The sequence below is a fragment of the Schistocerca nitens genome, chromosome 1 (genome assembly GCF_023898315.1).
Source record: "Schistocerca nitens isolate TAMUIC-IGC-003100 chromosome 1, iqSchNite1.1, whole genome shotgun sequence".
Lineage (NCBI taxonomy): Eukaryota > Metazoa > Arthropoda > Insecta > Orthoptera > Acrididae > Schistocerca > Schistocerca nitens.
The window spans coordinates 1,145,567,411-1,145,593,399 of NC_064614.1; the positions used below are offsets into that span (position 1 = coordinate 1,145,567,411).

Below are 25,989 nucleotides of genomic sequence, written 5' to 3' on the forward strand. Positions count from 1 at the left end.
GTAAAATTCATTGTTATTCACTAATGTCATCATTACTGGTATCCTTGGAGGTATAAACATTGGCAATAAATCCATTTCCTCTTTCCCCATCATCCTCAGTGTTGTTCACTAACTTTTAGAGTATTTTAGATACAGCACTTCTTGAGTGGTTTTACAATCATTGGTGCTTCGATGCTTTTTGAGGCAACTGAAAGCCAGTGAGCAGTAATACGGAGTGCAGCACACTTAGTTTTTTGTGTTGTAGTCAGTTCACAGTTTGCTTCACAAAACCATTTTTCGTACTGTTCTTGAACATAACCTTTGAAACGTTTATTTATACTTACATCTGCTGGCTATAACACAGAAGTCATTCCTTCAGGAATAATGACATGGTACTGTCTAGGCCGTTGATCTTCTTTTTTTCATTGTAACTGAGATGACCATGAATTGCGTAAAGACAAAACATTAGCGGTAGTTTTGATAGCCTATTAGGACAGAATTTAGAGATGTTTTGGAGTCAGTCAAGCATTAAAGTTCGTATCCAGACCTTTTGTAGGTTTTGAACAATGGCGTCATAAGGGAAGAGCTTTGCATTTTTAGGGATCTCAGGGCTCTTTTTTTGCTTGAAGATTAAGACGGGGGAAAACTTGCACCCATCTGTTGTGATTGTCATCATTACAGGTATGCACTGTTTTTCATTCCCTGATATTTTGATGGTAACTTCTTTTGCTGCTCCCTTCTTGTCAGTTGTGTAATTAAGTGGCATATCAAATCAAACTATTTGGCTCATTGAAAAGTTGTTCTATTTCTGAATTGTGATGACAATGATGCAATTCATGAAGTTTTTTCTTAAAATCCTGTGAAAGTTTCTGGCATATTGTTGTCTGATTTTATAGAAATAAACCCACCTGTTTCATAAAGCAATCAACCCATCCACAGCTAGCTTTAATCTCTTGCCTCAGAATATTAAGAACTGCAGCCACCTCTTTTGCTTTGTTTCGTTTGGTGTCGCTAATCACAGATTGCCCATTCTTCCTCCTTTCAGGGATGAATTCCAAAACTTTTACTTCAACAGGATATCTTCTTTTGCGAGGGCCAGTGAATTTCTGTCTACTATGGATAGTTACAAATAATGCAAATATCTGTTTCTCCATAAGCGAACATTACTGTTAATTACTTTGAACTCTTGTCCTGCCCTCCTGTTACCATATTTTTCAGCACAAGGAATTATTTTACATTTGGAAAGAAGAATCATACAATATTCTTTCCTACGTTCCTTCCATTTCGCAATTACCTTATGCAAACACACTACATAGTTGTAGGTAAAAAATAATGTAACGAAGTTGAGAACTACAGCAGTGCATTGTGACATAAGGAACACTACCTAAATTTCAGTAATATTGCCAATGAATGACAGATTCAAGTTTATACTTGAATGTAATGCGCCAAGGAATCGTATGTGTGCTGCAATTTTGAATATTGCATATTGTAAAAAAGTCCACGTTAGATTTGTGTAAACACAGTGTCAAATTCAACTTTGTCACTCACACCTAAAAATAAATAAATAAATAAAAAGAGGCTATCATAAATAGGTTTTCAAGACCAAGAATGATTCAGAGCTACTGGGTCACTGTGTTAATAAATTGCAGTTGAAAGCATTAAATAATTAAGTTAATACATTTGGTGTTTTCTTTAAATCTGTAACTGCCATTCATGGTTGAGATGTTTACTCGGAAACCTCTTTCCTTAAACCAAACTGCAACATATCTTCCCCTACCAATCAGTTATGGTTTCTCCCACTAGTATGTAGTTTAACATGTCTGTAATAGCCATTTGAAATGCTCAACAGGTCATCAGAAGAAGTACTTTATATATTGGGCAACATACTGGGAGCCTTGCAACGTGCCCGTACCAGTCTCATAGTGCCTCGTAAGAAGACTATTGATGACCTCATGAGAAGCAGGAATATGGTAAGTCTGAAGTGTGTGCATGCCAAAGTGTAGTATCTATCCTAAGCCATGAACATTGCAGCAAACCATCTGCTGCAGAGTGAAAGACTCATTGTGCAGACAGCCCTATCCATTACACTGTGCTGTCACATGCTTTCACCCAAATATTCTAACAGGAATGTAGGAAAGCTTTTGTGGAGTTTGGAAGATGGGAGTTGTGTACTGGTTTATCAGACCATGAAGTGCCCTATGTGACACAAGTGTTGCCTGCAAAATTCAAATACAGAGCTTTTGTTCACCTGTGACACACATTTTTAATCAGCGAAGAAGTTTCATTGCAAAAAAAAAGGGAGGGTGAGGGTATTGGAGTGCCATTCCCTACAGTATCCGTCAACCGAAGGGTGCTAGTCCAACTAGAAATACAGAAATACCTGGAGCTTGCAGAACAGGAGAGAGAGATACTAATACATAAAAGCTTTCAGCTTTCAGCTGAGCTGTGATTAATTTGCTGTATCAAGAAGATTACTGTGTGTGGAAAGAAGTGTAATAGATTCAAAGTTCTTATTTTCAGGACACAACTTTTAAATTGATGAGCAACTACTGAGTTGTAATTAAAATAAGCCACATTTCTCAAGAGATAAGTGGGAATGATGATAATAATAATAATAATAATAGTGTAATATTTAAGCAATGCTTTGTAATTCTCTGTACTGATTATTTTGTGCTGTGTATTGGTGGAAATTTCTTGTAACTGTTTAGGACCTACACATCTTGCTTTCCAAATTTTCTAACTGGGAAGTTCTCTCCATCTGAAATTTTATATTAGTGCTAGGTGGTTTATTTATGTGTTAGTGTCATTTTCTATCAACGGCTAATAATAATGCCACATCCATATTTCAGAAATCTTTGGTGCCCAACCTTCCTGAAGATCTTGCAATCAGTTTCTATGTGCAGAGCCACAAACTGGTGTTTGCTGTATATCAGCTGACAAATGTGCAAGGCACAATGAAGTTTGACACCCATCAGGCAGAGTGCTCAATTCCATGGCTAAATGAAGCTCTAGTACTTCTCACCGTGGCACTACAACTCTGCCAGCAACTCAAGGACAAGGTCTGTATTTTCATGACAGTGTTTGAGTGACTTGTCTGGAATTTGGATCATAATGTGTGTGTGGTGTATATGAGGATGGGGAGCACTTAATGGTGAAATCATTTTGTGAGTTGTTAGTTAGGAAAGGACTATCAGTTTGTGTTAGTGAAACAGTTTCATTGATATTCCTTTATCTGATTGACAAAGTGTTGTATACAAGGATGCCTCATTCTATATTTTTCTTCTTCCTCCTATTGCTCAAGAATTTTTTATTCAAAATAAGATCTTTATGAGGTACACATTAAATTGTACATTTTATGTAATTTTTCTTGGCAAAGCATTGTAGTTTTACTCCGATGGACTGTGGGAAATAGTACAGGAAATAGATCAAAGAGTTGTGACACTTACTACTTTTCACTAAAACAGAAAAGTTAGGCAGTACAATGAGAAAGTAAATTTAATTTCATTAAAAATAAAATCTCTCGTTATTTGAACACACAGTGGTTTTCAAGGTACAGAGGTCAAGCTGTTGTATCCCATCAGTGCATTATTCTGATAATAGAACTGGCTCACCCACCCAGTTATCAGAGAGGTGCAACAGAGATAAAATACAGAAAGATGGAGTGTTCCATTGCAGTTATGTACGCCGTCAGTCACTTTGAGCAATACAGACGGCATTAGTCCCAGCTATTGGTGGAACATTTGCCACCATGAATAATGTGGTTAACACCTAAGCCTCCACCGTAAAGTGAAGACACAGAAATTCAAGTTGCTGAAGAATCATCAAGTCCACTCCCAGTAACGTAAAACTTCTTAAATGGAAAGCAGTTGACATAAATTCCAAGACACTTTGTCTAAGTTAATGAAGAGTTTCAAGGGACAGAAACAATATTCATCTACAACACAACTGCAGCAACGTGCACATACTGCATATCAGCCCATAGCAAGTAAAATGCAATGCCAGAAATAGATATGACCAGTATGACATAGCCCATTATGTTACTTTGGTAGAAAGTGAAGGCTTTTACCTTAACATGGTAGAGATTCTGCATATACATCTACTCTACACTCTACAAAGCACTGTGAAGTGCATGGAAAAGGGATCATCCCATTGTACCAGTTATTAGTTTTTTTTCTTGTTCCATTCATATATGGAGCACACGAAGAATTACGCGATTTGTTGACAGTTGTAGTATATTCGTAGAGTTGTGATTTAAAGCTGGGTGTTACAACTTTGTAAGTAGGCTTTCTTGAGATAGTTAAAGTCTGTCTTCAAGATTATACAGTTCAGTTTCTTCAGCGTTCCTGTGACACTCTCCCAGTGATCAAACAATCCTGTGACCATTTGTGCTGTTCTTCCCTGTATGCATTCAATATCCCCCATTTGCCCTATTGGTACAGGTCTCTCATACTTGCACAGCATCCTAGGTTGAGTTCCATGAATGATTTGTAAGCAATCTACTTGTAGACTGACAGCATTACACCAGTGCTCTACCAATAAACCATAGTCTACCACGTGCTTTACCCATGACTGAGTGTATCTGATCATTCCATTTCAGTCTCTACGGACTGGTACACCGTGGTATTTGTCTAAGTTGGCCAATTCTAGCTGTGATTCATTGGTATTATAGTCTTAGGGTACTAAGTTTTATCGTTTTGTGAAGTGCATGATTTTACATTTCTGGACATTTAAAGCAAGTTGTCAATCTTTGCAGCACTTTGTAATCTTATCAAGATCTGACAGAATATTTATACAGCTTCTTTCAGACAGTATATCATTGTAGGCAACTGCATCATCTGCAAAAAACTAGGTTACTATTAATATTGTCCACAAGATCATTAATATGCAACATGATCAACAAGGGCCCCAGAACATTTCCCTGGGGCACAGCCAAAAAGATTTCATCTGTTTATGACTCCATCCTAGATAACTTGCTGCATCCTCCCTACCAAACAATCCTCAATCCAGGCAACAGTGTAGGAAAAGAGATTGCTACTTACCGTAGAGAACACACATCAAGTTGCAGACACACACAATTAAGACACTCACATACAGCTTCCAGCTATAGCCTTCATCAGTAAAACACACACACACACGCCTGCCAACCCCAATGTCTTGGACTGGAATTCAATCTCAAATTTTGCTTGATAACCCTTACGATTGAATGTTTGATTATAAGTGTAGTTGTGATACTGAGTCAAATTCTTTTCAGAAACTGAGAGGTCCTGCATATCTTCGACTGCTCTGATGCACAGTTTCCTGTATGTTATGAGAAAAGGGAGTTGGATTTCACAAGTTTGATGTTTTTGGAACCCTTGTTCATTGGCATGGAAGAGGTCATTCTGTTTAAGATGCCTCATTATGTTTGAGGCCAGAATATATTCTAAGATTCTACAACAAATTGATGTCAAGGATATTGTATGGTAGTTTCATGGATAACTTCTACTACCCTTCCTGTAAGTGGGTGTGACATTTGCTTTCTTCTAATTACTGAGCACAATTTTTTGTATGAGGGATCTACGAGAGATTAGAGTTAATAGAGGGGCAAATTCAGTATAGAATCTGATCCTGATTCAGACAGACCCTGGAGCTTTGTTCAATTTTAGTGATTTCAACTGTTTCTCAGTGTCACTGAGAACAGTTATTTCTCTCATCTTTTCAGTGGTTCAAGGATTAAACTGGGGCTGTTGTCCTGGATCTTCCTTTGTAAAGCAATATTTGAAAGTTGAGTTCAGTTCTTCTGCTTTTGCTTTGCTACCCTCAATTTCAGTTCCTGTTCATCTGAGAGCGACTGGATGCCAACTTTGGTGCCACTAATACAGTATACATACAAGCAAAATTTGTTTGGATTTTGTGAAAGATGATTTGACAATATTGTGCTGCGGTAGTATTTGAAGGCTTCATGCATTGCTATCTTGACAGCCAAATGTGTTTCATTTAGCATCGGCCTATACCTATAGCCCTTTGCTTTGTTTTACACTATTTTGCAGTACTATCTTTTTCTTTAAAAGTTTCAGGGACTGTATACCATTGACAATACTTCCTATTATGAACTGTTCTACTTGGTACATATGTATCCATTGCTTGGTCAACTATTCTTTTAAATTTGATCCGTAGTTCCTTGATGTGCTCCTGTCATGTGCTAAAAGTTTCAAGTTCCTCATTGAGATATGACACTTCTGCTTTTTTGTCTAGTTTATTGAACATGTATATCTTTCTACTTGTTTAATTGTACTTTGTATTTTGGTAATCATCGCTGTCACAAATCCCTCACGCTCACAGATATCAGTTTTGATGTGGACGCCCCTAGAGAGGTCAGGTCTGTTTGTTGCTGTTATATTTAACATGTTCCCATCATGATTGGGGGTTCTAAACTAACTGTTCTAAGTACTGTTCAGAGAAGACATTTAGTACAGTTTCACAGGGTGTCTTATCATGCCCATCACTAACAAAACTGTAATTTTCCAAATTAATTGCTGGATGATTAAACCCTTCACTAATGATTACAATATAATTGGTGAACTTACAAGTGAACTGAGATTTTCTCTAAAGTTTTCAGTTACATCAGGAGAAAAGTCTGAGGAGAGATAGAAGAATCCAATTATCATTTTGTGCTCAGCCCTGATGCTGGGTCTTGCCCAAACAGCCTCATATGCAGCTTCAATTTCTATCTCAGTGAATTTGAGTTTCATGTGTGCTGTGACAAATATGGCCGAATTTCCCATTAGCCAGCCCTTTTTTATATCCTTAATTTTTCCCCAAAAATCTCACTGCTACCAACTTCAGGTTTTAACCAGTTTTCAATGCCTATTATTATGGGAGCTTGCTGCTTTTCAAGAGTGCTTAAAACTCTGAACTGTGCTTTGAATGCTTCAAAAGTTAACTACTAGGGTTTTAATGCTCTCGCCTGTGGAGACATTCTTCTTGGATATAATACTTCTGGGTCTCCAAATGCCATCGTTATCTGGGATGGATGGAGAATAGCCTAATCTAAAAAACCTTTGTGTGCACCTCACCCACAGTCCACTACCTGGGTAGCACCGTCTCATGTGTAGTGCACAAATGACCCATTTAGGGGGATCCTACAGTTCTCAAGCCTATGTTGCAAGTCCAGGAAGTCACAGCCTAGCTTGTCACAGAACTTTCAAAGTATCTGGTTTAGTCTCTCCAATCCACTCAGAACCAGGAGGCCATGATCAGTTCTAGGAACAATGCTGCAGATTGTGAGCTTCATTGAAACTGTGTGCAAGACTGGCCTTCTCAACCTTCTCTGCCACTCAACGGAATGATCAGATATGACCTCGGAGCCAAGATGACATGTATAATTTGTTCCAACATGCCCCACAATCTTTAGTTGGTTGCACCATTTTCCCCTCATTGGTTGCTGGAATACCCTCTTTAACATATTGAAAGAGGCCACCAGGCATATGCACTGAGCGAACCCAGCATTCGTTTCTGTCCCTTGCTGTCATTTCCCTAACGGATACCATTATATGTCATACATTTGAATTCTCAGTGATTAATAGACCCCTTACTGTTTTGTGTTTGCATCCTTTGGACACAGGAAAATACAGGTTTCCCAACAGGTGAAGACAGTCCCAGTGGCTCAGTTTCAGTGGAAGATAGCATCTTGAAACTGTTTGTTAGGGGACACATTGAATCCTCCCTAGTCTCTGTCTACTCTATGCAGAATGCGTATACTTACCACTGACACGCCACTCCAAGTCAAGTGGATGGGTAATGACAGTTCCCATACTTTCTGCAGAGGAGACAGGATTTGCAGGAGAGGATCATACTTTAGATACTTTTAGTAACTTCGGTACATGATTCTTGGGAGCTCTCTCAACACACCAGTTTGTAGCTGCTGCCAATCATTTGACAGTAGAATGGGATTTTCACTTTGCAGTGGAGTGTGCGCTGATATGAAACTTCCTGGTAGATTAAAACTGTGTGCCGGACCGAGACTCGAACTCAGGACCTTTGCCTTTCGCGGGCAAGTTCTCCACCAACTGAACTACCCAAGCACGACTAATGACTCATCCTCACAGCTTTAATTCTGCCAGTAGAGCACTTGTGCATGAAAGGCAAAGTTCCCGAGTTCAAGTCTCGGTCTGGCACACAGTTTTAATCAGCCAGGAAGTTTCATTTGACAGTAGTTACGATGATTTTCAGCTGGGTGTGAATGTCAACTAACTTATCCCATAGTTGAGAATAGGATTCACAATGGGGCTGCATTGTGGCTGGTGCACCATTTTACAGGACAGTAAACAAATTACTTTAAGCCTGCTCATTATCTCTAATCTGTTGAGCTAAAACTGTGACTAATTCTCTTTAAGAGCTGAAGCAGTTAGTACACACAATGAGATTTCTATTAAGGCAACAGAATCGCCTGTGGCAAAAATTCATGGTTTCCCAACTTTTTGAGGTTATAGTCACTAACAAATTCAAAAACAGTGTTCACTTATGATGAATGTAGACAATATACACTTCTCTGGAAAGGGATAACTAGATGTAACATGATATGTTAGTTATGAAATGTGCTATAGTAACTACATCACAAACTTCAATCCACTGTGAAATAGTTAGTGCACATGATAATGGTAACTTCTGAAAATTGGTAAAAATTTAAGTTTATTCACATTAATATATACTGGAATTTGGTGGGAATTATTCTTTGACAGTTACAGTAAATCACAGACATTAATTTGCTACTAAATGAATTATCCACAAGAGCCGTAACTTGCACAAAATTTTTAAAATATTCTTTGTATACATCTGGAAATTCTCAAAAATGAACCTATTTCTCGTGTAATTGCACAGTGAAATTAGGGAACTATTGTCTCTGAATGAAGATAGACCTACAGTTGTTTAAAATTTCCAAAGGAACACAATTCAAGTTAGGGCTACAGTCGATGGTTGTAGTAAGATTTGACTCCTACATCCCATTTCTCACAAAAGTTTCATCAAAAACTATGTAAGAGAGAGTAAATGTGACTGAAAAATAGTGAATGTAAAATGCTGCATGCAGAAAATAATGGAGAACTACTTTGTCTAACCTCTACATGTTACATTACCTACAAGGAACAGCAGCAGCTAGAGGCTGTCTACATACTTTTTCTCTGCTATCGAGTAGATTTTCAGCTGATCCTTCTGTGCTAAACAACTTTGGTGTGCTCACACCATTAAGCAGTGCCATAGCTAAACTCGTTTTCCCCATCATATTGGTCTGAATGATATAATTGACAATGATAGGCAATGAATATCGACCTGTACCATCCCCAGTGGACCACCTCCTATTCCCCACTGTATCAATTGCAGTGGTGACGACGCAGCCACCTCCCGATATTGTCCCATGTATCTCGAAATGAGGGGACTGTCCAGGAGATCTCGGTGAAGGAAAAAGTGCCTTACTTGGTCACATGCGAGTTGTTTGCTAGTCGGAAACCCTGCGTTCTACCATCCGGCACTTACAGTACTGTTCTTGCTACATCTCGCTCCATGAAGGACATGGCCGCGCAGACATGTGACCTCAAATTCAACACCATAGTTGTAAAATTGCCCAGTGTCATGGTAGCATCTCTGTCTCCTCCACCAGCTGTGCAACAAGCCACCAGACTTTTGCCTCACGGGGCGAAGTCACCTGCTACACCACCACCAGGCCAGAAAGGACAGAAGCAATTCTCCTGTGAAGACTTCTTAAGTCCCTCCAGCCAACAAACATCTGAGTCTTCCTCTGCCAACTAGAAAAGCTCCAAGAAATCAAGCAAAGGCAAATGGTCTTCTCCTTCACTGACTCGGAGATCCTCTTCAATGATGTCGCCATGTGATACCCTTACCTGGGTTACTTCTGTGTCGCAAGTGCACCACCGCCAACCATTTTTCAGCCCTGGACTATGTGAACTGACAGAGGGAGAATGCTGAAGCCTCTCATGGAACAGGATCCTCCAACCTCTGTGCCCTGTACCAGTGAGCCTTCGAGCTGGTACTTGGCAGCCGCTGAGCTGACACCCCTTCATTTTTTCCCTCATCCCCTTTCCTCATCATGATTCTCCTCCAATGGAATGTTCTTGGTCTTAGATCCAACAAGGAGGAATTATGGCTGCTCCTGAAATCACAGCGTCCACTTGTTCTCTGCCTCCAGAAAATAAAATTGTGTACTCATGACTGTTTTGAGCTTTTTGCATTTCTTTTTGGTCCACTTTGATCTCCCCCCCCCCCCCCCCCCCCCCCGCCCCTTCCCCCCAAGAATAGCATTCCATTTCATGGAGGAGTCATGCTGCACATCCGAGTTTGTCAGAAATCTCCCTGACTACCCAGCTTCAAGCTGTTGCATTCTGCATATTCCTTCCTCACTTAACCTTTTCCCTTTGTACTGTTTACATCCCTCGGTCATTCGATGTCATTGGGGCAGATGGCCTCCAGCTTCTTGGGCAGCTACTTCACCTCTTTCTGCTGCTCGGTGACTTAAATGTGCATCATCCCCTTTGGCACTCTCCCAGAACTTGTCAGAGAGGTGCCCTCTTGGCTGACCTTCTCAGTCAACTTAACGTCATCTGCCTTAACACGTGAGCACTCACGTTCCCTTCAGACTCCACGCACATCTATTCCCATTTGGACCTCTGCTTCTGCGCTGCCCATCTTGTCCATTGTCTTGAGTGGTCTGTTCTCTCTGACACATACTCAAGCGACCATTTCCCATCCACTATCCGTTTACCGAGCGAGGTGGCGCAGTGGTTAGACACTGGACTCACATTCGGGAGGACGACGGTTCAATCCCGCGTCCGGCCATCCTGATTTAGGTTTTCCGTGATTTCCCTAAATCGCTCCAGGCAAATGCCGGCCGGGATGGTTCCTTTCAAAGGGCGCGGCTAACTTCCTTCCCCGTCCTTCCCTAATCCGATGAGACCGATGACCTCACTGTCTGGTCTCCTTTCCCAACCAACCAACCAACCACTATCCGTTTGTTGACTCCTACCTCATCTACGTGCACACCCACATGGCAGGTTTCTAAGGCTGACTGGAGGCTTTACTCCTCCCTGGGTACTTTCGATGAACAACATTTCTCCAGTTGTAATGACCAGCTAGAATATATTAAAAACGTTATTCTTACCACCACAGAATGTTCCATTCCTCACAATTTCTGTTTACTGCAGCCTGTGCCGGACCCTTGGTGGACTGAGGTGTGCTGTGACGCGATTCGTCCATGGGGACATGCCCTGCATCGTTATCTATCATCCTACAATGGCAAACTGCATCTTTATAAACAGTTGCATACACAGTGTCATCGCGTTCTTCAGGATAGCAAAACAGCTGGCTGGATTCCATTTACTAGTTCTTTTAACAGTTACACTTCCTCTTCCATCGTGTGGGCCAACCTCCAATGGCTCTCTGGGACCAAGGTCCATCTCCCAGTTTCTGGCCTGTTTATAGCATATGATGTCATAGTGGACCCTGTTGCTATCTCCACCGTTTTGCAGAGATTCTGAGCTCCACCCACTACCACCCTGCCTTCCTCCATTGGAAACTAATGGAGGAGTCTCGGGCAATACGCTTCTCTTCTCAGTATCGTGAGTGCTACAATGTCGCCTTTCTTTGAGGAGCTAGATCATGCTCTCACTTCATCCCAATCCTCCGCCCCAGGGCTGGACGATGTTCACATTCAGATGTTGCAGACCTTTCTCTTTCATAAGTGCAATTGTATCTGGGCAGATGACACTTTTCCCAGACACTGGTGTGAAGGCACTGTCATACCCATACCTAAGCCTGCTAAGGACAAAAACATTCCTTCTAGCTACCTCCACCCCCACCCCTATGGATTTCGAGTGCACCATTCTGCAGTTGACCATCCCATCACTTCATCAACCCATGTCATGAATATCAGACTGTGACCATGTTTTGTGATTTGGAGAAAGCCTATGACACCTGCTGGAGGACTGGTATCCTCTCTAATCCCGACATGTGGGGCTTCTGTGGTTGCATGATTTGTTCCTTCAGAAATTTTTAAAAGACTGAGTTTTTGAGGTATGTGAAGGTTCTGTCCTGTTGGATACCTTTATCCAGGAAAATGGTGTGCCTCAGGTTCTGTCCTGAGTGTTTTCCTCTTTGCTGTTGCCATTAACCCTATTATGGCCTGTCTCCTGCTGGTCATCTCTGGCTCCCTATTCGTTGGCAATTTTGCCATCTATTGCAGTTCTCCACAGACTTGTCTCCACAAGCGGCACCTTCAGCGATGTCTCGATCATATTTACTCAGGGAGCATCGACATTGGCTTTCGTTTTTCCACTGACAAAACCATTTGTATGAATTTCTGGCGGTGCAATTTTTCTCTATCACCGTCTGTACATCTTGGACCTGTTGCTCTTCCGTTTGTTAAACTGTGAAATTCCCGGGGCTCTTGCTCGACAGGAAACTTTCTTGGTCCTTCCAAATGTTTTACTTGGCCACCCACTGTACATGATCTGTCAATGTCCTATGTGTCCGCGCATTCCTTGGGAGCGGAGCCGGCCGAAGTGGCCGTGCGGTTAAAGGCGCTGCAGTCTGGAACCGCAAGACCGCTACGGTCGCAGGTTCGAATCCTGCCTCGGGCATGGATGTTTGTGATGTCCTTGGGTTAGTTAGGTTTAACTAGTTCTAAGTTCTAGGGGACTGATGACCTCAGCAATTGAGTCCCATAGTGGTCAGAGCCATTTGAACCATTTGAACCTTGGGAGCGGATCGGACCACCCTCCTCTGTTTGTACTGGTCCCTTGTCTCTCCAAAACTAGACTATGGGTCTTTCGTTTATGCATCTGCCCATCCATCCCTCTAATGCTGTCTCAGTACTATCCACCACCAAGGCATCCGGTTGGCCACTGGCGCCTTTTACACTAGCCCAGTTGAGAGTCTGTATGCAGAAGCTGCCGAACTATCTCTGTCATACTGCCGTGACTCTCTCCTCAGCAGGTATGCATGCTGTTTGTCTGGCATGTCTGGCTACCCATCCTGTACCACCTCCTTCGATGACTCCTTTGATCACCAGTATGGGGTGCGCCCCTCTTCTCTGTTATCTCCTGGAGTTAACTTTCAGCTATTGCTCTGGTAGCTTAACTTCATGCTACCTGCCCTTCACCACCTTGGCTTTGTATGGCGGGCAGTGTTAGTTCACCTTGGCCTTCATTTACTTCCTAAAGTCACTATTCCAGCCTCGCTCTATCACTGTAAAGTTCTCAACCTCTGTACAGAAATTTGTGATAGTACCCTTGTGTACACTGATGGCTCTCAGACTGACCATGGTGTTGGGTGTGCCTTCGTCATTTGCACCTACGTTTCTCGGTATCGGCTTCCAGAACACTGCTCAGTATTTACAGTGGAGCTCTTCACCCCGTATCAGGCCATGCAGTACATCCGGTGACACTGGCTTTTCATAGAGTCTCTGTGTCCTGTACGCCGTCCATCCCTTAGTGCAATGGGTCCAGGAAAACTATCACTTTCTCACTCTTGATGGTGCCACTGTGATATTTATGTTGGTCTCTGGTCACACTGGTCTGATCTGAAACGAGGTTGCTGACGAAGCTGCCAAGGCTGCAGTCCTCGTTCCTCAGCCTACCAGTGATCTCAGTGTTGCTGTCTGTAAGCAGGTGGTGTCACTTTGGCATCACCACTGGTCTTCCCTTCATGGGAACAACTTCCGGGCAATGAAACCTGTCCCGGTGGCTTGGACGACGTCCTCTCGGCTCTCTCACTGCGAGTAGATCATTTTAGCTAGGTTGCATATTGGGCACTGCCTTTTTAGCTGTTGCCATTTGTTAAGTGATACTCCCACATCACTTGACAGTTCACTATTTGCTGTTGAAATGCCCTTTTTTATTAACCACTTAATGTTCTCATTTGTTTGGCATCAGAGTTATCACTCGTTTCAGTGAACAACGTGCAGGCTGTCGACCACATTTCACTTTTTGTCTGTCGTAGCAATATTGCAAAGGACATCTAATTTTTAGTTCAAGACCTTCGTTTCTGTATGATGTATTTTATGTACCTTTCCTCAAGTCCCTGTTTTTAGCTGTCTTTCCTTTCGTTGATTGTAATTAACATGCAGTCATTTTCAGCTCCTTTTTTGTCTTCATGTTCTACAGTTCTGACATGGGCATGTATGACCATCGTTGTTTTTGCACTCTAAACGAAAACAAACAAACAAACAGTATCGACTTGTGTGTGCTGCTTAGAGCAACACATTTCCAACAGTAGAAAATTCCAGCAGTTTACTAAACAGAAAACATCTGCAGTACTTATGGCATTTGAAAGCATCACATGTAAGGAAATATCATGTAAACTAAATAATAGATTGTGCACTAGTGTAGTACCTGGGTCTTCCAAAGCCCCTGGGAATAGGTAGACGCAACAAAAGTCTCTAGAACTTGTGACAGACTCAGCAACTACCGTATGTGAGCAGCAAACAGAATAATTGGTCAGATGGGAAGAACTTTGGGTGTAGGGCCCAATACAGAATTACATTACAAACAAAACATCAACATCGGTAAAACCTGCTGAGAAAACTCTAGCACCTCACTAAGTGACTGGAAAAAAAAAAAAAAAAAAAAAAAAAAAAAAAAATTGCTCGAGAAAGACGTTTCGCAAATGATTACAACTCAACACACAGAGCAGGTGCTGAGTCGCGTACAGGCACAATGAAAAAAATGCTGAATATTTAAGCCAATAGTCAAAATCAAACAATTGAAAGTGCAGGACGGAATAACAATAATATTATGCAAATGATAAATTGATACTATACAGAGGAGACATAAAACAGCAGACAGGCACAATGGAAAAACTGCTGTACCTTTAAGCTGTTGGCCAAAAGTCCTTCTGAATTAGAAAACACACACACACACACACACACACACACACACACACACACACACACACACACAAAACTTTAGAAATATGCTCGCTGTCTCTGGGTGACGAAACTTGACTGATTGTGTTTGTCATGAACAGAAATTTGGTTGGAGTGGGTAAGGAAGAGGCATAGAGTGAGGAGGGGAGGGATAGAAGGCAAGAGGTGGGGAAAGATGTTAGTGCTACCTTTGGGAGCATGCAGGGACATGGTGGGAACAGGATAGGCTGCTAGGTGCAGCATTGCGAGTCTGTGTCTGGTGGCATGGGGGAGGGGGGGGGGTGTTAAGGGAGAGGAGAGAAGTAAAGAAAGAGAAATGGAAATGGTTTTATGAGTGAATTCGTGGGATAAAAGGTGTGTATGGCACTTGAGTGGGAGCAGGGAAGGGGATAGGTAAGTGGAGGACAGACACTAAAGCATATGTTGTAGGGAGAGTTACCAACTGCAATATTCAGAAAAACTGGTGGTGGTGGAAGGAATCTATATAACACAGGCTGTGAAGCAGTCATTAAAGTGAAGCACACCATGTCAGGTGGCATTTTCAGTAACTAGGTGACAGTTTCTTGGTGACAGTTTGGTGGTGGCCATTCATGTTGACAGACAGCTTGGCACCATAATGGTTGGAGCTTAAATGGTAGACCTAGAGTTATGCTCAACCAAAACCACAGTTCGATAGTTTTGGTACAGTACATAAATGATGTAGTAAATGGTAGTATTACTGATACTATAGGTAGCATTGGTAGGGAAAGAAACATACGAGATGTATGAGAAAAGAAATGAGACTGACAACACTGCAAACAATCTGGCTACACAGCGTTGTTTTCTTCTTCTTCTTCTTCTTCTTCTTCTTCTTCTTCTTCTTGTGTTACGGCCTCTGTAGGACCATGGGTAGCCCGTTCGTGGACTGAATTTTCCTCTTCTTCTCCCTGAATCTCTTCATTCTTTCTCTTCTTCTCTCCCGCTCTTCTTCTGAGATCTTCAGTGTTCTTTTCTCCTTCGGCTCCACTGGTGTCAATCTTTTCCTGTATTCCTCTCTGTCATTGATCTCCAGCATATTGGTCGGTGTATATTTGTTCCTCCAATTTTCCTTTCCTTCGACCTTGATCCCCAATTCCAACCAGTCCTTCCGAAGTTCAACAACCCACTTGGTTCCTGTTTTTCCCCTTATCGTCCCTTTTGTTTCCCACACTCTCTTCGTCATTCTGTCCATACTCATCCTAACTACATGTCCAGCAAACCTCGACCTTTTGAGTCTGATTTCCCCGGATATTGTTCTCATGTTCCAGTACAATTCTTCCCTAGATCTTCGCATCCACATATCTCCACCTCTTTTGGGACCTAGTATTTTTCTCTCTTTTTTCTGTAGTTCTGCCCCATTTCTTCCTAGTGTCATCGTCTCAGCAGCATATAATACTGCATTCCTCACTGTTGCCCTGTAGTGGCTTATCTTTGCCTCTGTGGGTATATTCTTTTTATTGTGTATCTCTCTCATCATACAGAAGACTGAAATTATCTTCTTTATCCTCTCTGTTATTCCCTCCTTGCTCCTGTTCCTTCCTGTTATAAATTCTCCCAGGTATTTAAATTTGTCCACCATTTGCGCAGTGCCTTCCGGTGTTTCCCAGTCTGCAGTGGTATTTAATGTCTTTGTCTTGTTATAGGCGATCCTCAGTCCCACCTTTCTGGCTACCTTACTTAAGTTGTCGAGTTGTGTCTCTGCGTCTTCTTCCGTCTCACTTACTATTGCTATGTCACCTGCAAAGGCTAGGCAGTCCACTTGAGTCCTGTTTTCCCTTTTGTCCCCCTCATGGGTCTTCGTTATTCCCATTTCCTTGTTTATTGCTCTCCACTGCCTGATCACTTCGTCCAGTGCTATATTGAACAACAATGGTAACAATCCATCTCCCTGTTTAACACCAGTCTTGATCTCAATTCTTCTGACAGTGCTCTTCTGAATCTCACCCTTGCTGTTGTGTCTGTCAGAATTTCTTTTATGAGTTCTTGTGTAGTTCCATGTAGTCCTCTGTTCTTCAGTATCCTAACAAGAGTCTGTCTGTCGATGGAGTCATATGCTTTTGTGAAGTCCACGAAGGTTATTACTGTCTTTTTGTTTTTTAAGGCCCTATGTTCTATCAGTTGCTTCAGGATAAATATCTGTTCTATACAACCTCTTCCCTTCCTGAATCCCGCTTGGTAGTCGCCAACTGTACTTTCTACCTGTTATTCTACTCTCTTGAGCAAGAGTTTTGATAGCACCTTGTATCCGACCTCTAGCAGTGATATTCCTCTATAGTTGTTTGCATCTCTCTTGTCCCCCTTCTTATGTATTGGTACTACAATTGCATTCTTCCATCCTTCTGGCAACTTCTTTATTCTCCATAGCTGGTGAATTATGTTAGTCATGTAGTCTATTGCTTTGTTGCCTCCCCACTTTATCATCTCGGCTGCTATACCATCTTCTCCAGCTCCACACAGTCATCAAGTGATTTTTGAGAGGCCTTAAGTGAAGTTGTGTTTTTGTTGTGTGTCACAAAAACGAAACAGTGGAATTTAGAGTAATGTGATGCCATCAAGTTTTGTGTTAAACTTGAGGAATCCATAAGTGTGACCTTAGAAAAGGTGAAACTGGGGTACGGCAAACATTCCTTGTGAAGAGCACAAGTTTTTTGTAAAGCCAAAAACATGTTGAAGATGAACCTAACCCAACCCAGGGAGACCTTCAACTTAAAAAACTGATGAAAGTGTCAAATGTGTGTGTGCACTCTTGTGAGAACAGACTGACGTTTAACAATAAGGATCATGTGTGAGATGTTAAACTTAGCACTACATCAAATTATGACTGAAGTTTTGGACATGCAAAGAGTTGTATCAAAAATAGTGCCAGGAAACCTTACAACAGAGCAGAAGGACAATCAAAGAAATGTGAATATTGAGGATTGCTGCCGACCACGAATGGTTCAGTTGTGTGATCACAAGTGATGAATACTGGATTTTTGGGTACGAGCCTGAGGCAAAATGCCAAAGTGAGGAGTGGCACACTGAGACAACTCCTCCACCGAAAAAGGTTCGAATGAGCAAGGCAAGGGTGAATCGAGTGAGGCCAGACTTTGCAGACTAGTCGATGCTACAATGATGTAGCAACATATCACACAGCCACTTCCGTCATGGAAATTTTGATGTGATTCAAAAGAATGTGACTGAAGTGTTAAAGGCCATTCTAGTTGAAGCCTTTCAGCGCTGCTACCAAGACTGGGAGCAACAACTCCTCTGGTGTGTAGCTGCCGAAGGGAACTACTTTGAAGGGGACAGCATTGTTGTTTGAAAAAAATAAAAACTTTGGTAAATAAAAAATCAGTCTCATTACTTATCTCACATACCTCATCCATGAATGTCTAAGGGAAAAATTGGGAGTCGACTTCTCTTTGTCTTTTGGTTTATTTGGTTGGTTGTTTTGCACATAATTAGAACTGCACATCATTCAGTGTTAGTCCATTGTATATTTTATATCCTTACAGTAATTTTATAAGTAATAAAAATTAGTTGATCACATAACTTTTGCACTTTTGTGCAACTATAGCAATTACTTTTGATGCAAGTACAGTTTACATGTAAAAATATAAAAAATATATGTAATTGTTGTTATTCTGTACCCAATAGAATGTTTTTCATTGCGATCAGAGGCAAGAGTTTCCTGTTATTATTGATAAATCCGTAAGTTGTTTATGAGTAACAGAAAAATATTTTATATAAGTTTGACAAAGTATTGAAATTGTTTGATATTTTTTATTTCATGACTTTTTATTTTACCTTTTTGTTGAGGAAATTGCATTTTCTAATGTTTTATGATAAATCTTTATTGTTTTCTTTATTTTTTCCACAACATCCCTACATTTCACATTACAAATCAACAATTTTCGAGTAAAAGCTGAATTAAACATTGAAAATTACAGTTTTGCTATAAATACTGTTCATTTTTAAGTAACAGACAGGAGGATAACTATAGAAGAAAAATCATCTTTTAAGTGTTCTGCCAATAAAACGCAGTCTTTGGTTCATCTTTCTCTATTTTCTCTTTGTTCTTTCCAATTTAAGTCATTCGTAATTGTAATTTGTAGGTATTTCATTGAGTTTACGGCCTTTTAGAGTTGATTGATTTATCATTTAACTGAAATTTAATAGATTCCTTTTAGCACTCATGTGGATGACCTTACATTTTTCATTATTTGGGCTTAATTACCAATTTTCGCACCATGCAGATATCTTTCCTAAATTGTTTTGGTATTTGTTTTGATTTCTGATGACTTTACTAGACAATGAACAACAGCATCATGTGCACAACCTAAGATGGGTGCTCAGAGTGTCTCCTAAATTGTTTATTTAGATACAGAACACCAGAAATCACTTCCGTTTTACCCTATGACTTTTTGTCAGTTACTTACTATGAACTGTGACCTCTCTGACAGGAAATCGCAATAACTGAGACAATATTCCATGAGCACGCAATTTGATTACAAGCTGCTTGGGAGGCATGGTGTTAAAAGCTTTCTAGAAACCTAGAAATATGGAATCAGTTTGAAATCCCTTGTCAGTAGCACTCAGCACGTCGTGTGAGTAAAGAGGTAGTTGTGTTTCACAATAAAGGTGTTTTCTAAATCCCGCAGTGACTGTGTGTCAATATAGGTAATCCATAATGTTCAAACACAATATATGTTCCAAAATCCTGCTGTATATCGACATTTAGTGGACTACTCCTGTTGCCTTTATTAAATATTGGTGTAATCTGTGCAACTTTTTCAATCTTTGGATATGCGTCTTTCATCAAGTGAGCAGTTGCGTGTGATTGTGGAGCTACTGTGTCAGCATCCTCGGAAAGGAACCTAATAGGTATACAGTCTGAACCAGAAGATTTGCCTTTATTAACCCTTTAACTGCTCTGGACATGTTAATGCGCGTGCCTTTTTACCTGTCCCTGTGTGCTCTGAACGTCTTTTCGTGCGCCACCAGTCCTTCTGCCTGGTAATCTGAACATGTCTATGCATAGATAGGAGGACTAGTGGTGCGAGTAAACACATTCAGAGCACACAGGGACAGGTGCAAAGGTGCGCGCGTTAACATGTCCAGAGCAGTTAAAGGGTTAAGTGATTTAAGTTGCTTCACTGTTCTGAAGATATCTTCTTCCAAGTTACTTATGTTGGCAGCAGTTCTTGGTTTGAATTCTGCTAGGGCTAGGAAAACACAGAATGAAGCAAATGAATTTGCAGTGCCTGAAGAAACTGGCAGTGATAAAATCTTGAGCAGTGAAGACATTGGAAAAATACACATGCCACCACAAATCATTGGCTTCATAATGAAATTCTTGCAGGATACTGGTGCAAATTGCCCTCTAATAAACCTGAATATTTATGAATTTCTGGACTGACCAAAATACTTCAATTGAAATTCAACACTGAAAACATTTATTGGAGCCCAGATTAACTTAAAGGGAAAAATGATGACAGTGGTCAAAGACAGCAGAACCACCAGAAAGCTTCCATTACTCTTTCTAAACTCACAGAAAACAGTCAGTATTCAATAATAATGAGTCACTGATTGCAAAAAATGGTGGATCAAAATTGATTTAAAGAAGCTGATAAAACAATATATGAACTTCATGAATCTCTTTCCCAGCCTGACTTAGGCACCAACAAAATAGTCCTGAAATTGAAGATAATAGTCACGTCAAATTTCCATTTGCTATGATGGATAAAATTAAATCTAATAAATTGGAAGACTGACCAAAGAATCATTCTGGAAGCCAGTGAAGACCAGTCGTTGTTAGACACTGGACTCGCATTCGAGAGGACGACGGTTCAATCCCGCGTCCGCCCATCCTGATTTAGGTTTTCCGTGATTTCCCTAAATCGCTCCAGGCAAATGCCAGGATGGTTCCTTTCAAAGGGCACAGCTGACTTCCTTCCCTAATCCGATGAGACCGATGACCTTGCTGTCTGGTCTCCTTCCCCAAAACAACCAACCAACAACCAGTCATTGGGCTACACAATTGTGGCTGTACCAAAGCCAAATCAGTAAGGATACTCCGCTTTTACTGTTCAATTACCAGAGGCTACAATTTGGCATACCAAATGTCCCTGCAGTATACCAGTGATTTGCTGATCGCTGCCTCATCTAAAGAAACATTACTAAAACGAATTCACCAACTGATGCACTGAAATTGCTGGATCACTGAATCAGTTTTCAAAGAAAAATATGTAATTCAGATGGACCAAGCAAGTTGCAGCAGCATATTTGAAGCTCAAGAAGGAAACTTTGGTACACTTTGACCCCACTCAGAATGTAGAATTCGGCACACGAGTGTGTGTGTGTGTGTGTGTGTGGGGGGGGGGGGGAGATTACACTTTGCCCTTTCTTCTCTGTATTGCATTCAGAAGCACAAGCCTGCTCTATCTGTTTTCCCCCTGTCTAGTTTTTTGTTGCTCATCACATTTCCTTTTGGAACAGAAACACCTTGTAAATTATGGCATTTGTGATGCTTTCTACGTCTGTCTAGACCCTTTCATATTATTGTTATTCCGCCTGAGTAAGTTTTTTATATTCCTAAAGTCTTTAATTTTTCTTTCATTTACTCACCCTTTTATCAAGGTGCATATCAGAACATTTGAAATCTAAGGCATTGTATTTTATTTCTTTTAGGTAAACTATGAAGAAAATAATGTTTGCTGTCACTGCAAACAATTACTGTTATTTATGTTTCTGGCTTAATTAATGCTTCTCTTTTTCAGATTGGTGTATTCTCACAGTATAAGGACTTCACTGTGGGTATGAGAGTGGCATCTCCAGTACCCTAATAAAGTTCTACTATTAGTACTGAAATTGACCTTCCAGCCAAGTGGTATTGCTGCTCAGATGTACCATCCAAGACACTTGAAGTGTCAGGTTGTTAATTTTGTATTGTATGTGCATATATATTTACGTGCGGTATTTAATGTTACCATCAGATTTACAAGATAATGTTTCCTCAGTCATAACAAAAATGACTGATAGTGCTCAAAGTTGTTTACTCCCTAGTAGACATAATAGTTCAAAATCCAAAAGAATAAAATTTCTACAGTTATTGTTCCTGTGTGCGCCTTGAGCTAAAAGGGCATATTTCCACGGCTCCATGTGGAAATGTGCACAAATCTGCATTTTCAACAGAATGATCTGCATGCTCATAATGTGTGTATTATGAAATCAGACTGGAGAATTTTAGAATTTTTATTTTTGCGTGTTAATGTATGCAAGTTTTATTACTTTTAGATCTATATACTTTTAAGGAATTTTATTTGTTTAAATAACAACTGAGTACCTATGCGATGATTTTGTTTCACACTGGTTTTCTGTACAAGCCTAAAACAGTAACTAAGGCCACTAGTAATTTCTTGTACATTATATCAGTTTCCTGGCTGCTTTATCTTAGGTACAGAAATTCTGTTATGCTAAGAACACAAATCTTTTTGTTTGATTTGTTGCTAACGTAAATACTTACTGGATTCAATTCAAAATTAATGTACAGAGGACTGTAATGATTTGTGTGACTCCAGGTTAGTGGATTTAATAACTTTTATATCATCTTCATGTGCCTCTATAATGAAATGGGAACCAAATGTTCTCCAAATTTCGTCGTATAAGACCTTATGTGTCACATGTAGTCAATTTTTCGTATCTGGACTCACAGTTTCATCCTAAGTAAACTTTTACAGTGAATCCGGGAAATAAAAAAAGGTGATGGAATATCCCTTGTCTAGTAGCTGTTATGTTTGTGGTGTATTATACCAATTATATTTGTCTGATATACTAGTGGTAAATTTCTAAGGTTCATTTTAATCCCATTATTGAAGCTGTTTTTGTGCTTAGTGTAGCCAAGTTGCGGAGATTGTTTGTGTGTGTTTGTGTTTGTGTTTGTGTGTGTGTGTGTGTGTAATAAAAGTTGAAAATCCAGAATGAGATTTTCACTCTGCAGCAGAGTGTGCGCTGTTATGAGACGAGGTACTGGCAGAAGTAAAGCTGTGAGGATGGGGCGTGAGTCGTGCTTGGGTAGCTCAGTCGGTAGAGCACTTGCCCGCGAAAGGCAAAGGTCCCGAGTTTGAGTCTCGGTCCGGCACACAGTTTTAATCTGCCAGGAAGTTTCAAAGTTGAAAATATTAGCATTCCATGCATAATATGTGCAGTGTAGTTGCTTTTGGTTTTTGTGCATTATTTATTGAGAAAACAACAATAAAGGGCATGTTGTTCACTTTCCCAGAGATTGGAAAATACATTTTCTATTTGAGTTCAGTGAAGTATGACTGCCTAAAGATTGACTGAAATTCTCGACAGTAAAGATGATGAAAAATGTAATTTTTTCCAACTTGTACCTTTTTAAATGCATCACTTGCGTTATGGTTATTTTCTGTAACTACAATAATACACAACTCAATATAACTATTCTACAGCCCTGGCACTGATACCACAGAGCTGAAATATTTTCTCTGTGCTATCTCTTGCAATAGCCATGCAGGAATTGATCTAACATGAACTGTTTCTCTATGAGCATGACATTTGGGAGTGTATTGTTGTGCCTTCACCTTCTGACCATGTGGATGTACTGTACGATCAAGTGTGTCATATTGTTATGCAACAAGATACTTAATAATTTTACTGTTTGGAATTATATTTGAGTTTTGATGTTGTACTGTATTAAGACACGCAATTCTGTAATGCATTATTGTTTATGACATGTATGTTCTCAAAAGTCTTTTTCTTAATAACAAGAGATGAATACCAAATGGTCATGCTGCATGCTGGAGTCATAATATTGTGACTCAGTAATGCTTCAGTTATTGAAATATTTGTCATGCTAGTTGAATTTCATGTGTACATGTACAGTTATCTTGGCACAACATTTTTCAATGCTTTAGTAACCTTGATTTAGAAAAACCTCAGAACACATTCCAGGAGATTAGTCATTGAAGCACTGCGTTTTCTGTTTTCTTTCTGTTTTTCCATATTCAAGAGTGCGGATGAGCAATCGTATCTGGTGAGTGAGTGTTATTCAGGTGTACACCTACTGCATGTCTGCAGATACTTATAGTTTCACTGATAAAAAAAAGTCCCACACCTGTTTCCTTCATTTATTAAATTACATAAAATAAGAAATACAATTATACATTTGGTAATATCTAATATATTCATACAGGGGTGTGCTTTTCCTTAATCACTGATTATAATGTCAGTGCAACAATAAGTCCTTGCATTCCCTTCAATCTACACCACTGAAATTGAACTTCATTAATAAAGTATTGAAATGAGTTTACCTGATTGGTGTGGACAGGAAAAGGCGTATCCAATTGTCAGTTCTCCTTTGAATTCATGCTTAGAATATTCTGTTGGTAGGCTTTCGTACTAATGAGGTTTTTGAGCAAAATTAATTGGTACTGCACATAAATGACTATGGCAATCATGATGCTAGATATTAAACTGTTTTGTAACATCACTGTTATTTGTTGACAGAGATGACTATTATTTGATTTTCCATGGGATCTGGTGATGATTGCTTGCTACATTCAAATTTTCCCTTCACCTTAATACTTCGGTAGCAACCTGCAGGCTGAGATCATAATTTTTCTTTGTAATTGTGCATTATGGATAAGGTATTAATACTGCAAGTAGTATCTCCTCACATTCTCAGTGATAAATTACAGGACGATTCAGATGCAAAGTGAATGTACAAAAATACTTCTTTTTGACATGGGCAAGAACTCTGTCCAGAACAGGGTAAGACATTATTTTCCTTGAAAATACTCATCATTCAGATTCCAGAAGAGCATATTTGTGCTGACCACTGTGGCCGAGCAGTTCTAGGTGCTTCAGTCCGGAACCACACGGCTGCTACGGTCGCAGGTTCGAATCCTGCCTCGGGCATGGATGTGTGTGATGTCCTTAGGTTAGTTAGGTTTATGTAGCTCTAAGTCTAGGGGACTGATGTTAAGTCCCACAGTGCTTAGAGCCATTTGAACCATTTTTGAGCATATTTGTTTGTGTTTGCTGTGTGCTTTTTCCACCAACAAAGTGATATCTTACATCACTGACAAGAACTGTTTGTTTGGCATTATGTCCTGTAGGGGAAGAAGATAAACTTACCTGTTACCTGCGCAGACCATGTCTGTACATGTCATTCACCATTTGGCCATCTGTAACCCTGTTTTGGTAATGTTGAATAGCTGTTGTGAAATGTTGTATACAATGTTGTTAAATTAATTTAAATGCAAAACATTTAGCAGTAGCTGGAAGACACATTGTTTTAAACTTGTTCTTTGTATCAGACTTGGTTTCATGATACAGATTTTGCTATCATTACCTGTAGTAATTAAGGATAACCATGTCTTCATTTTTGAGAACGATGGTAAATATTGTGGTTTTCATCTGATGTGATTGTGTATGCTTTAATATAACATTGGCACCTCTTGGTTGGACAATGTAATCTGCTGACTGCATTTTCAGGGTGTATTTCTGTAAGAAAAAAGCGTTCATTGTTTAGGTTTCAATTAAATTAATCAAAGCTTTGAATAGAATATATGTGTATGTTGTATCCTCAGTACGTTGCTGCCTTCAGCAGATGCACAGTTTTTTGTACAGCTAAACATGATGAACCTGTGTGTGCTCAGTATCACGCTCAAATACTTATTTTATTTTTTGAATTTTTGGTCAGAGCTATCTAATTTTTAATTTTTTGTTGTTATATTAACAGCTCCAAGTATTAACGTTGTAACTCCAAATTGTTTATTCAAAAAGATTTCGGGCTTGCAGCTGGTTGTTGTTAGCTTCTATCCGCGATATTTCGACTGGACACCTGCCAGCCATCCTCAGGTGAGCCATCGAAGACTGATGAAGACGCCCTCCGTTTCGTAATATATAGCATGCAGCGAGTATTCCGCGCATGCGTCAAAATCATATGGACAGACGAACCATACTGCCCGCCAGCAGTGCCCTCGCTGGTGGAACTACAAAAATCAATTGTCTTTGGCTTTGTCAATTGCCGCGGCCATCGGAGTACTCTGACGTCTTCGTCTGGAGCAGATCTT

General features: G+C 40.2%; 1 protein-coding gene across 1 annotated transcript in view; it reads left to right on the forward strand.

The window, feature by feature from the left end:
- The window catches only part of LOC126199716 (protein rogdi), a 78,101-nt gene extending 54,017 nt beyond the window's left edge, over positions 1-24,084 (forward strand). Inside the window, exons 5-7 of the mRNA XM_049936647.1 lie at positions 1,829-1,949; positions 2,829-3,038; positions 21,670-24,084. Coding sequence (XP_049792604.1) covers positions 1,829-1,949; positions 2,829-3,038; positions 21,670-21,735 — 397 coding nt within the window. The 3' untranslated portion in view covers positions 21,736-24,084. The remainder of the gene's footprint in view (positions 1-1,828; positions 1,950-2,828; positions 3,039-21,669) is intronic.
- Positions 24,085-25,989: the final 1,905 nt, after the last annotated feature.